Source organism: Malurus melanocephalus, unplaced genomic scaffold, assembly GCF_030028575.1.
Source record: "Malurus melanocephalus ecotype Western Australia unplaced genomic scaffold, MMel_1.1 scaffold_39, whole genome shotgun sequence".
Taxonomy (NCBI): domain Eukaryota; kingdom Metazoa; phylum Chordata; class Aves; order Passeriformes; family Maluridae; genus Malurus; species Malurus melanocephalus.
Window position 1 is genome coordinate 1,649,134 of NW_026623271.1, and position 14,349 is coordinate 1,663,482.

Here is a 14,349-nt window from a genome sequence, read left to right on the forward strand (position 1 = left end):
CACTGCTGTTCTGTTTGCAARAATAAAACTGTATAGAGATGGCAGAAAAATACTCTTATTTATGCAGAGTGGAAATCTCACAATTTGCTTTCATTCCAATGCAGATGAAACYAAGACTCTTACACAGTTTCCACCTGCATGTCCCAGACCTTGAGCCCAGATGTCTCACATGGCAGTCTTATCCACACATGCAAGAGATCATTTCACTGTAGACCTGGAAAGCTTCACAATRAGAGCTTTGTCACTTCAAATGGGGAGAAGTGACTTGAAAAGTAGAGCAGCAGACACAGTTTCTTGACAAATTAAAATTTCTTTTAAAATACCTAAGTATTCATCTACTGATAACCTGACACAACTTCAACTTGTCCATGACAATTTGTGCACACAAAACTTAATCATGTACTGAAACTGGCAGCAAGAAGAGTTAAAGTTCTAAACTCTAAGCATTAAAAGAAAACAAGAAGATTAACCCCTGTGAGAAATGAAAAATCTTCTGTTTATTACTGAGAGTACAAGTTCATGCCCTTTWAAAATTTTGTTCTCAGAAAAAGAAAATGTGAACCCTGGGTCAGAGCCAAAGGGCATGACCTACATTAGGAAGCAAATTCTACACAGCATGCAGCTGAAGAGGGTGGAATGGATGTCAGTTTATTTGCACCCCTTAAACAAACAAAGCCACACAGAAGATCAGCAAACACTAATTTTGATAAAGAAGAAATCTGACCTTTGTGTTCTGTAAATAACGGTTATCATTGCAAATGTTACTGCAGTAAGCAAACCATAGTCTAGTCCCAGGAAAAGAGAAGCCACAAAAGCTACCACCCAGATGGCCTAAAACAAAGAAAAGGTCTGAATTATTATGCATCCTTTCCTGTTAACAACAAACACAACAGCATAACCCAACCTCAAAATCTATGTATCATTTCTGATCAGTGACAGGCTATAATGCAATCTATCATGATGGCAGACGGGAATCACCTTAACCTTTCAGAAGGRCATAAAAGCTCAAGGCACTCGAACTAACATCTGACAAACTGTCACATATTAATTAATGCCTCAAGTCCTGTTCTCCAAGGAATCCTGTTCTACCATTATCAGACTCCAAATAGCTTAGGATAAAAAAAAAAAAAAAAAAAAAAAAAGCTCAAGGCTTGCAAGTAGCTCTAACTCAGTTCCATCAGCCAGTCCAGGAAAGAAACACCAGCAAAATGTTCCCTCCAAAACACTTTTAGTTCCAGCCCACTCCAGCCAGGTTTTTGGTTTGTCTTACAAGATGGCAAATACCTTCAAGTGGTTTTCTTTGTTACTCTGTTTTCAAATTCTTCTCAGACATTCCCAGAGCCTTCAGTGCAATTCCTATAGAAACACTGCCAGAGCTTTGYTTTTACTGCTACCAAACCACTTCTGACCTGAGTTACAAGACTGTTGAACAGCAACAAAAATATTCTTGTCTCCAGCAGATCACTTTCCCAGGGCACTTACACTTAACACTTGTCTTATGTTCATCTGCAATACAACACTAATTTGCAAWTTCTTGTTAAGTTTCTATGCTGTTTTGAGGATAGCAACGAATTTAATATAGTAAAATCTTACACTGAGCTGTGCAATACTCACCAGCTCAATCTTGCTGGTTCTCCAGAAGTGCATGATATCTCCAAACTGTTTAAACATTCCCTTCAGGTTCACCATGACAATTGCAGCTAGCACTGTCTAAGAACAGAATTACACAAATGCAATTTTCAGAAGCAAAATAAACTCAATGCCAAGAAAGAACTTCAAAGTATCATAAGTAATTATTTCTGTGYTTTGTAACTGATTGAAGTCCACCGAACAGACGTTCTATTTAAAAAGTCATGACTTTTCAGGTAGTTCATGGACATGTGCTGCAGCTGCAGAAATGGCAAACAGCTCAGTACAGTTTGATTTACTCTTTCCTAGTATGTTTCTCTACAACACACTGAAACAATTCCTGCAACAGTCATATAATTGTAACCCAAGGTTGAACTCCTATAACAAGAAACAGGAATTGTGTATCGTCCTTTGCATGCACCAGAAACAGATTTCTTTTTAAYGTCAAAAATACACTTAATTCACATAAATACATTTTATACAAGTAAGCATAAATTGCAGCAAACCCAACTCATTATGCTGAGCCATTACCCAGCCACAGCCTTCTACTGACCGATCTGTGACCTTCTTTTAACTTTTTAACCTCAACACAGAATTYCTGTGCTGCAATSAAATGTGGCCAGCAGGACCAGGGCRAGGATTGTGTCTCTGTRCTTGGCACTGGTGAGGCCACACCACAAATCCTGTGTTCAGTTTTGGGCCCCTCACTATGACATTGAGGTGCTGCAGTTGTCCAGAGAAGAGCAATGAGCTGGGGAAGGGTCTGGAGCACAAGTCTGATGAAAAGCAGCTGAGGGAGCTGAGGTGTTCARCCTGGAGAAAAGGAGGCTCAGGGGAGACCTTATCAGTCTCTACAACTAMTCGGAAGGAGGTTGTAGCCAGAYGRSGATTGGACTCTTTTCCCAAKTAAAATGTGACAGAATGAGAGGAAATCACCTCAAGTTGTGCCAGGGGAGGTTTAGATTGGATATGAGGAAAAGTTTCCTCATGAAAGTGYTTGTCAAGAACYGGCACAGGCTACCCAGGAARTGGTTGAGTCACCATCCCTGGAGATACTTGAAACAAGCAGATATGCACTTAGGGACATGATTCAGTGGTGGGCTTGGCAGWGCTGGGTTGACAGCTGGACTCAATGCTCATAGTGGGCTTTTCCAACCTAAGCAATTCTAAAAGGGAATTGCTTGAAGGTATTCCTATGTTCTAAAGACAAARTCCAGGATATCCAATACTAAAAACAACAAAAGACATGCTGAATCATTCTAAACATTACTTATTTCCAGGCTAATTTATAGCAAAAATGCATACAAAATTCAAAGGCTTCTGGATCAAAGCCTAACTAATGGGAGCCTTTACTAATGCTCCCACAATCTCAAGTTTATGCAATACTCATAGACCTCTGTTCACCATCAATGCAATGCCTAACAAACATAACTCCCTTACCTGTGGAAGTGGTTCAAAAAGGTATCCAATAGCTACAATYACCAACAGAACCATAACTGCAGAGAGTGCACCTGCAATCTGAGCAAAAGAAGCCAGAGGTTATTTGTAAGTGTCCCCAAGGGGGAAATATTACTAATTAGCTAACCCCTTCTCCTTCCAACAAGGCTGTTTGTCCAAATGACTTTTGACTCCTTCCATTCAGTTCACCCRTTTTGTCAGTCATGCTGCTTTCTATCCTGTCTCAGTCAGGATCTGAAACACAGGCCACTTCAGTTATTTCTTCTGGCCCAGACAGAGAAATATAGTCATCTAGATAAGYTTCAGACTTTAGTTTTGAAGCTCCAAAGAGCAAACTTTGTTTGGCTCAAGATTTGGGCAATTTACATACCTGAGTTCTTCCACCAGTGCTTTCCTGGACAAGGCTCCGAGACATTGAGCAAGTGATTGAAAAGGTTTGGAAAAATGACCCCACAGAGTTGCAAATTCCCAAGGCAATAAGTTCCTGTGTTAAACAATAGAGAAAAAAACCCCAAAGGCAGTTATATATATCAAACTGGAGCTATCCATAGATATTAACAACCACATCTTTCTAGTGGTGCTTTCTAGTAACTTCATTGTACAGCATAAGCAATCCAATTGTACCTTTGACTTGCAGTTCTCACATATGCACAAGCTGATTGATGTTAAAACATCTGTCAAGTGAAGTCTCTGATGAAATAATGGAGACATTTCCCATCCCAAAATGTTACAGGAATGAATCAGACTGAAAACTTAAAATGATAGCATTGCTTGTTTTAAAGATTTCTTTATCTTAGRAATAATTTTAATTTTAACCCCAAATATGCATGGAAAATGTTTTCTCATGCAAACACCATTCTTGCTTCCCACCCTGAACTAGGTGTCTAAAACCACAAGCAGCCAGCTTTGCCTGTGATTCCATGAGTGGTAATCTATTGCCATACAAGAAAAAACCAATGTGTGCCCATTGCTTCATTAGGAAGATCTCACAGAAGAACTGTTCCCATATGTGAGATCAGAGATTCATCTACCTCAGTACTGTGTTTCTGATGCCTAAGAAGTGATTTGCTTCTAATGAAGCCTTCCCAGGTCACTCTGCATTTTGCTATTTGTAACTGAGTGATTTTAGTMATATAGTTTCAATAGTTCTCAGTGAGTTTTTCTCCTTGCACGTGTAGAATCCTTTTTTTTGATTCATTTGAACACTTGGCATGCACTGCTGCTATGACAAGGAGTTCTACAGTCTAACATCCAGGTGAAGTAGCAGCTGGCACCTTCTGAGGAAAAGATCCAGATGCTTAACTCAGGTCAGTGATGATTACATTTAACATMAATAGAACCAATTCCATTCAGGCAGCTACAGATTTGTTCTCTTCTCTCTTTGGGTAACAGAGAAAATGATATGAAGGATGAGATTCATCTGACCAGATGTAAMACTCTGCAGGTAAACTCCATTTACTCTCAGAAGAAGGCAGTAATTTTGATAAGGGGGGAACAGCTGATCTGTGCTGTGTCAGATGTGTGCTCTAGGAGATGTGTTACAGCACATGAACTCTGTCACCCTTGACACCACAATGATATCGACCAATAATCCAATTGCAAGATTAATTCTACATTGCACAGGAAGGCCAGAGTCAGTGAGAAGGACATACAATTTTCATTTCAGGGAGTCCCTAAACAAAGTCCTTATCACTCAAAATGTGCTCAGCGTGCTTAGAACAGACAGGGACAATTGCTGCCCCAGAAAATGACAAGTTGCCCATTTGCAATGGGTAGGAATAAAAATAAACTATAAAACATAACTGGAACTTTTAAACTCTAGACAAGAGTTCTTTGACACATAAGACACTGCATTTATCACATGCTTTGCTCTATTACAGAAAGCAGAGAAAATGTAGCTGCTTATCAGGACAGTATGGTCAAATAACATCTCTCCCAACAATTAATATTTGTGCATATGTCCAAGTATAGCAGAAGCAAGTTTCCCAAAATGAAGCTAAAAATTAAAGTGGTTATTTAAACACAGCCAGAACAAGAACAAAGTAATTCCTGGTCTTTAAATGTGTAGGCTGTCAAAAAACTGGCCTGATGCCATTACTAAAAAAACCCTTCATTTTTGCCAGTATCSCACTCTTCTTTAATGATTTAGCAAAGTTGCTACTGAGAATTTTCAACAAAGCAACCCCACTACATTTACCTGATTCCCATCGATGGTGTAACCATGTTTAAGGGCAAAGATCTTGGCCATTGATACAGCCATTGAAAATCCAACTATTGCTATTGCTACTGCATCCACAAATATTGCTGGGATGAGCTGAATCTCAGGAATTGCTGGTGCACGTAACCTTGAAGATGAAATGAATATTTATAAATTAATATAATAAAACCTACATGCTATACAGAAAAGGCACAGTCTTAATAAGAATGTGATCACCCCTACCCGTGAGGAATACTCCCAACAACATCCACTTTGTATGACTCAGTCAGATTCATTCCAGCTGAAACTCCAGTGCCAATAATGACCTAAAAATCCACAAACACATTTGTAAACATTATCTAAAAGGAGATAAAGTCACCTGAAGAGATATGAAGGTTAGTTGACTACGATTAATACACACAAGGGATTACATTTATTTGTCAATCAGTTTTCTATCTGTTAGGGGCTAAAAAAGCAGATAAAAAGGAGGAAGCATCATCATTTTCCTTTCATCATGTCCAGCTTATCCTGATTTTATAAAGTTTTTTTGCAAACAGTTAAATGGAACATGCTATGGTATGATCTGAATCACTCAAGTTCCCCTTGCCTAAGCCAAGCTCAGGCAAATYAGTGTACTGGAAAATGAAATGCAAGGACATTCCTGCCTGTGTGCACGGGAATATTTTCATGAGCACAGCCTGTTATCTGTAAAGAGAAATGATGCAGCAGCAAAAAAGGAACATTGCTTTGCTATTGTCTTACGATCAAAAAATACCCTATTACACCACCTTCCCTCATCTCTCATCAGCATCCCTTTTCTTTGTTCCTTCTATCTAGATTGCACCCATAGCTTCAATTATTCTCTTCCTTGACTCCATTATGGGCAGGGTGTTTGAGAGCTGTGGTAATCCAAGAACTAATTTTTAAATCAAATTACTTTTAAAGGTGAAAGTTTGTCTGAGCTGTAGGCTTTGTGTGTATTATGATAGTCTGTTTAATCCATGTAGTTAAGAACGGTTGCCTGAAACAGAACCAGTGCTGCAGTCAGTCATCAGCCTCAGAAACAGAGAAAGGAAGCAGAAGTATTAAGTCCTGATGGTTTCTGCTCTTCTTTCTGCTACTGCATTTCCAAAAGCAAGCAAACTCTGCAGAACCTCTGAACAGGCATSTGTAAGAGGCTTCCATCAGGAGGGGCTCTGAGCTCTTGACTCCAAGTGTGAAATGCCACTCAGAGGGGATGTTTTGCAGAGAATCAGTCAGGTGCCCAAACTCCTGGACAGAGAGTATTTTACAACACGTATATACCGACCCATTGCTAAGGGGGACTGTGGGTGTTTAAAATGGTGTATCAGTTCTTCTTTGTGAAATTATGCTCTCCATATGGGCATATCAGTTCTTAATTCTAAGAGAATCCAAACCTTCAATTAGATCAAGGCTCAAATGAATTGTATTCCACAGAAGTTACTCTCAAGCTCAGTAAGATAAGACAGAACATGAGGTAGTTTCTACAGTTTTAGAACAGCTATATAATTCAGCCAAGGAATTTCCCAACTGGCTTACCACAATGATCTCCATAGGAATAGGAACTGGGAGCTTCTTCTTAAACCGGAGRTTGATTTCCTTGCCAATCAGCAATAGAACAATGCACGTTAATCCAACAATCAATGCAGCAATATTGGTTGTTGTTATTTTTGAAAGCACGGCAGCTATGCTCTGTAACACACCAGAAGMATCATAATTATTCTTAAGAAAATAGAATCTTCATGGAGATTTGCCACAAAAGAGCAAATTATAAACTGCTTTTCAGCTGTGGTTTTATTCTGAATTTATAAMCACTGTGCATGGCCTCACCAAAATATCCATTATTCCCACAAAACACAGAAGACTGGAGTATCTCAGTGAGACAAATGCACTTGAATMATTTATATCACAATATCAGTGTTCCTTAAAGGGGGCAAAAGTTTGAAGAAAAAACTCTAATGGAGGAAAGAAGTCTAAACTAAACCATGTCTCTCATCCTGAACATTTTCATACATATCTCACAGTGGCAGCTACTTGAAAGCAATAAATGCAAACTCCTTCTAATACCTTCAAATATTCCTTGGCAAGTCACATTCACTTAAAGCTGCATAARCTATTCTAAAATAATAAAGCTGTTGATACAACCATTGCCATAACAATATGGTTAAATAACAGTGATTCTGCAATGCTGCTGAACTGGCCATTATTCCAAATACCTTTCAATTGAAAACGCTTACTAAAAGGGTGTCAGAAAAAGAAAAACCTGCTGGAATACACAAGTTGCTAGAGGGTAAATGATTCCCTATACCAAKTATTTCTCCTTCTTCTACTGCATTAAAATAAACAAACAAATAAATAAATAAACAACCTCTGGAGAGGTCTTTGACGTAAGATGAACACGGTATTTTTTAAGCAGATGGAAAATTGCAGTAAYTGTCAAGATGTTACACATTCAAGATGTCCTGGTAGTATACATCTTGAATTTATGCCTTCCCTTCTATTTGTTTGGCAATTAGTATGACTGGTTCCCAGATTAGTGAACTGAACAGCAAATTTTGGAATTATTCATTAGTGCAGACTTGTTGCCAAAAGGTTTGTTAYATCTGCAGAAACATACAAAAAGATTCCTACAAAGCATTTTCTACAGCCTACATGTAGATGAAATCCTGAAGCTTTGTTCTTGCTGGGCCAGCTATCTGCTCAAAAGCTTAAGTYTTCACAGGCATGTGAGATCTTCCCTTTTCTTCCACTTAAGAGTGGAAAGATTCTGAGAGTAACATTYCYTAGCTTTGCAGAACATGCCTGGTCTACAGCGAAGCATTTCAGGAACACATTTTCCCTCATGGCACAAGAGACTTGCTTCAATGAACAATATCTATTCATGTTACAAAACTACATTCAGCAGAATCCTAAAATCTGCCCATCTCAGACTGTGTGAGTCTATCAAGTCACACTTGATCTGTACTTCCAGGTACTCATATATTGCTATGGCACTTAAAGGCCTCATACCCAGTTTTCAGTACTGAAAACTATTCTACTCAGTGCCAAATAATACATAAAAACAGGAAAAAGGCTTAAGAACTAGATCCAGACAACATAGAATTTACATGTTTAGCAAATGTAGTTACTCACATATACAACTGAGAGGGGTCCACTGTACCGGCTAGTCTTGATGCCAAGGAGATACTTCAGCTGGGAAGTAAAGACATGAACTGCAGCTGCAGTGGTAAATCCTCGCACCAGAGGCTCTGTTAGATAGATGGCCACAAACCCAAATCGAAGGAAACCTAAACACAACTAATGAAAAGGAGAAGAGTCAACCACTGTACTCCCACTGTAGCCTGAACATCAGCCTGAATATAGATACATACACCTCTCCTTTCCTTAATGCCCAGGCCAGTTTAGGCAAACTTGAACTTGGGATTTTCTAAAGGCAAAGTTCAGTAAGCAGCCATCAGTGCACCCAACCTTCCATGCCACTGGCAGGTCTAGTGTGAGATATGGATATGTATATATGCATTGTTTGTATACAATTATGGACACATTAGAGAACATCAGGTTAAGTTGTTCTGATGCAATAGGAAAAAATGAAAAGGGGGAAGATCCCATTTTTTCCAGTCCAGCTAACATCCTGTCTCCAATGCATCCATCCCCAGTTGTTATGTGGCTGCCATAAAGCAGCCTGTGTTCTACACGGTGCAGTGCAGAAGTACAAGTCTGGTGACAGGGGATCCACCATGACCCAGCACCCTCTGTAAGTCCAGCAGCAGCAGCTGAACTTGCCTTTACRGCAAACTGCAAGCACATACCTGGATAAGTCCTGAAAGAAAGGCGAGAGCCACGGCTACCTGCACCCTCTTGRTATCCCTAGCACTGTAATATTCAAGGACATCTGTAATATTAGTAGAATTATAGTCCAGAGAAATCATTTCATCAGGCACTTCTCTCACAGCAACACCACCAACCATCATACTAACCACGGCAAAGGTGCCTGAAATAAGAAGGAAAGGAAAGTAACTGGTTTAAACCCTGCCAAGTTATTTTTTAGGAGTGGTTCTTATTGAGACATGTAGAATTAAAGTAAAATAAGGGGTTTCTACTGTAATAATGTATTTTTTAGTCCCCAAATCTGCTCCAGTACTCAGCACTGTTAAAGTCAGTCAGATGGTGAACATACACCTGTGCAGTAGGTAAACACCATCATTTTTTCCTATCTCAGTTTCTCTTTTGCAAAATTAAAGATTCATCCTGGCCACACAGACAGTTGACTGCAGCAATAAAATCATAGTTCAGGAATTCACAGCACACATTTCTAATCTGTTACAAAATGCTCTTCTATTGCTTCYTAAGTAAAATGGATAAACTAACACTAAGGAGTACCAGTTATGTTCCACACATTTGCATCTCTCCTATGAACTTAAATTTGAATTTATGGAAAACAACTACACTTTCATTTCTCTAATTTTATTTTTTACAACTTTATTAAACACACACCCACWCACACAGACAGACTTTCAGTTATCCATAYAGATATACCTATTGATATGTGCTTGGAGGTTCCAAAAAAAGTATATAGAAAAACAGGATAAAATGAAGAATATAGGCCAAATACTGGGGGAACAGCTGCCAGCAAAGCATAGGCTAAACCTAGAAAACAGACACAAACATGTATGTTAAGTAAACAATAAAAATAAATCATCTGAAGCAAAGGGATTTAAGCCTACTAAAATTGAACTCACCTAACAGGAAATCTAGAGACTTATTCCAGGTTTAAAAAACAGAAAGTCTTTCAGGGAATACTCTTTAAAATGTATAACACTCTAGGGTAGTGCCTAGAAACATGATGGGTTCAGTCAGGAAACCAAAGTCTCTAATTACAGGCACTGCAGATGTGTTTGTGTGTACATTTGTGCACCTGTTTTACCTTTGTGAGTGGAAGGACTCCTTAATAGCAACAAATTGTTGTTTTTGTTTTCATCTGTTGAATCTAGCTAGAAACAGGAAACCCCYATAACCAGTGAGACACATTTGATTTTCTTCTCCTTTTCTGGTCAGACGTGGTCTTCATGGCAACCTATAACTGATTAAATGCTTCCCTCCTCACCCCAGAATGACTGCAATCATAACAGTTTATGTTTCCACAAAATATGCTTCAAAATGTAAAATAAGCAGAAAATAATTTCTGACAATCTGTAAGGTCACAGAGCTTACATAGTCTGGTATTCTTGCTCCAAAAAAAGTCCTTTTTGCCATTAAGCCCTGTCCAGTTCCATGCAGTGGAGTGCACTCCATAYCACTCCTATCTGTAGTGGGGGCTGGCAAAGCACCACAGTGGAACTGCGGGGGAACAGCTCTAAGGGCCACCAGAGAAGGACACCTCCCACAGTGTTCCCCCTCTGTGTGACTCAGTGTGTGCTTATCATGGGACCAGCAAGCAAATGGTGAGCACCATGTGATATGGCACATAACTGTCCCAAGCAGYTCCAGTGAAAACAAACAGCTCTAAACAGCTTGTGTTAATGAGAATTGATACCAGGACCTTTGGGCCTCAAGGAGAAAACACTGTATCCTGGCTTGGCTTGGTTCTGCACTCTCACAAGTGCAGGTTGATAACATGAGTAAGTTGTGTGTTCTTGCCACACTTGGGCAGACTGATCCAAGTTAAAGTTAAAAATCTCAATGGCCCAGCACAAATTCCAAACAGAAGCAATGGTTCACCCACCATAGAGAGTCAGTGATAGTTGAAAACACCTCTCCCTATACATTTAAATTGGGAGGCAAAGCATCAAGTGACAAAAAAAGAACTAAACCAGGAAGGGATCTCTGTGCCACCCTTGTGCTCTTGTACAGTGTAGTAACTCACTACACTTCAGGCCTTGTTCACAGGCCCTAAGCAATGCTTGAGTCCTAACCAAAAATTTATATTCCCATCAGAACTGGATTGATGGTATCACTTATTCTCTTGCTCCAATCAGCTTTTCATAAAGTACTCTTGAAACTCATCCCACATGTATTTGCTGACCCAAGGAGTATCTCTCATGACAACAGTATCAGCAAAACACCCTGTGTTATAACARCCTGGCCTTTAATATGRTGATGAACAATACAAGTAACCAGAAYTGAAAATCAGAGTTCAAAACTGGGAGGGCAGATCTAAGTGAATTTCCTGATCTGAATACCCTTTTATTCCCTTTCATTCGTACTGGCATTTTTAAAGGCTGTCAGTGCCAAGGAAATAAAGAGATATTGACTTGATAGGAGGTCATGGCTTAAACACGGTGGTCATTGTAGTTCTGCCTGGAATGATTCCCAGGCTTCTTTGAACTCATGCTTGCTATAATTACATCCATTCCAGAAAAATGAAAGTTCAACTTTTGTGTTTTTAGAAMAGGAAAGATTAGGAGCAGTTTAAGGACATGTTTACAGTCACCAAATGAATAATGTTTACYTTAAAACAGAGTCACAAAATTAAGTATAAAGTTCACTGCTGATCACTTAAATTTTAGTGTCTTTTCAGGTCATGACATAAATTATGTTTCAGTATACAGCTGGCAATGCTTGTGTCAAGTATATGACAGATTTGCCTGGGGTAACCACATTAACTATCAGGTATCAGTAAACTATCAGTTTAAGGTAAGTTGATGCTTACATGTGTGGAAGAAAAAATAACCTTAATTATAAAACTTACACAAAAGCATAAAGAAACTATCTCCACAGACTAAGGTTATTTAATTACTTTAATGGGTTACCACCTATTAAAATCTAGGCTTCTTGGATTTACAGATGAATTTTTCAGACCTGATTCAGCCTACACTGAAACAAGTGAGGTGCAAATATGAAATAAATCAACACACAAGTAAACATATGCTTAACTACATTACCCTTAGCCTGAGGACTGCTCTGGACAGGGCTCTGCACAAATCAAAGACTTTCCTCTACTCCAAGTCCTCCTGGAAAAATCTACTCAGACTGTGGCAGCTATTGTGAAGCTGCTATTCCCAGAGCAGTGAGCACCCGATAACGATACAGTTGTAGAAATGCTGTTGCTTTCTAACCTCCTGGCACTTCTGAAACTGCTGATAGTGAACACTGATCTGTTCACCAAGAGCTAAATGGAATTGTGAACACTGGCTTTCTCTTTGTCTTCCAGAGCCTGCCCCTGCTTCAAGTCCAGGCTCCACTTGGGGTGACACTTCCWAGTAACTTAACAGAATTTTCCACAGATTTTCAGTCTTCTTGCAGATGACACTTTTGATTTATTTCCATCATGTAAATCACTGCCCACTACTATATTTCCAGTGTAAACTGGTGACTTCTAGTCTCAGGAATCAGCCTTTGAATTCCTGCATGTTCTCTTAAATTTAGTTTGGTTAGTTTGTTTAGTTACCTAGTTTGGTTACTATGCAGTTGCTCTYTGAAACATTATGTCTTTATGTTTGTTGGATACTTCTGTGTTCTGCAGCAAATTTGCCACGACTTTCAGGACCATGAGATCAGTAAATAACAGGGTGCATTCAGCAAAAGTTTAGACATGCATTTAAAGTGGGAAAAGCTGTTCTACCATTGAGAGCTGTGGGCACTGATTAGAGAGAGAACTCCTTTCAGAGCTTGGTGCATATCACTGACTTGCAATTTTAAGGGAATCATCACAYTGGGTCTGCAGTGACCATGCTGATCTCCACACACAGCCCTGAGACACACATCCTGTTCTCAGGAGTACCTGCTTCAAGATGCCAAACATCACCATAAAAGAATAYACAGAAAAAGCAAAGAAGAGATAATTAAATCCAGAGGAACACTCACCTTGAGGAAGCTGCATAACCCCAGTGCTTATACCTGAGATAATGTCTCCTAATAAGTATTCCTTCACTGGGTAACGAGGAAGCCATTTCAAAATTGGTAAGAAACTGTAAAGATGAGACTTGGCTTTCTTAGAAGAACAACTGGAAATACAAAGCAGAAAGAAAGTTAAAAACTAGCACAGGATGAACAGGTTGAAAAAACGGTCTTTCATCCCTATGCAGGAAAAGAGCTCCGTTAAAGGCTCAGACTCCCGATGACAGTAATTTCTGGACATGCTTAAGCACAAACAAGTACAATTCCAGTTAATTTAGYCCTTAATCACATGTTGGTGCTGTTCACAAACTCTGTGGAACTGGAGAATCAAAAGTCTTGTGAGGCTGGAAATCAGTGGGAAGTAAAACTGTTCTAGTCTATGCATAACTGCGTGGTTCCATACCATCTTTTGCTGAGATCATTCCTAGTGACAATCTCCTGAGCATAACTTGCTTTGATAGTGGTTTTCATTCATCAGAGCACTTTGCAGTGCTTTTTTCCATTTACTAGTGGCATACTTTATACTTYTTTGATCATAACATTTTCTATTAGTATGCTTTTAAAACCCTGATTCTATTAATTTAACCAGTACTATCACTACTAATGCTGAYAGAGCAACTTTAAGGCTATTTGAGAACATAACCCTTCTTCACCTGGAAAGGCACTGAGGCCAGCAGCACTGACCCTTGTGGCTCTCAGCAGACCTTCTGAAACCCTGACTCATGACAAATGAATAGAGCCAGGAAATACATATCTCTATTCAGTACTGCCATGCATCCTACTTCGATTGTACTGTGGTAAGTTTAGCCTTGGGTAAAAAYATGACACTGGGATTGTATAAATRTTTTTCTGTGTAGGGGAATTGCGAGAGAATTGCAGAGATTTGTTAATTCCTGAATTRCACAGTGAAGTGAGAGGGTCATCCRTACTTTTCCATGTTTAAGTAGACTGTATCACAAGAAGGAGGATTTTGATCCACATAGTTTTTATTCAGGACAGATAAATTTTCTGAGGCAGAATGAAGTTCAATCTTTACCATTGAAGTCATTCCATAAACCAAAGCAAATGTCCAAATGTCAAATTATGTGAACAGGAATATTTTACAGAAAACCATCAGGCAGGAATAATTTGCTGTCCTGCAGAAGCAAGTTTGAGCAAGAAATTGAAAAAACTCTGCAAATGAAGCATGGATAAATATAAAGCTAATG

At 39.1% G+C, this 14,349-nt stretch overlaps 1 protein-coding gene across 3 annotated transcripts in view; it reads right to left on the reverse strand.

Annotated features, from left to right (window-relative positions):
- Positions 1–14,349, reverse strand: part of SLC26A5 (solute carrier family 26 member 5) — a 33,057-nt gene that overhangs the window by 6,643 nt on the left and 12,065 nt on the right. For all 3 annotated transcript variants that reach the window (XM_057364497.1, XM_057364494.1, XM_057364496.1), the window contains exons 3-13: positions 13,109–13,248; positions 9,842–9,952; positions 9,115–9,296; positions 8,438–8,602; positions 6,845–6,997; positions 5,528–5,610; positions 5,285–5,432; positions 3,458–3,571; positions 3,070–3,147; positions 1,615–1,710; positions 725–831 (exon numbers count right to left, since the gene is read on the reverse strand). In XM_057364497.1, the coding sequence (XP_057220480.1) occupies positions 725–831; positions 1,615–1,710; positions 3,070–3,147; positions 3,458–3,571; positions 5,285–5,432; positions 5,528–5,610; positions 6,845–6,997; positions 8,438–8,602; positions 9,115–9,296; positions 9,842–9,952; positions 13,109–13,248 (1,377 nt within the window). The remainder of the gene's footprint in view (positions 1–724; positions 832–1,614; positions 1,711–3,069; positions 3,148–3,457; positions 3,572–5,284; positions 5,433–5,527; positions 5,611–6,844; positions 6,998–8,437; positions 8,603–9,114; positions 9,297–9,841; positions 9,953–13,108; positions 13,249–14,349) is intronic.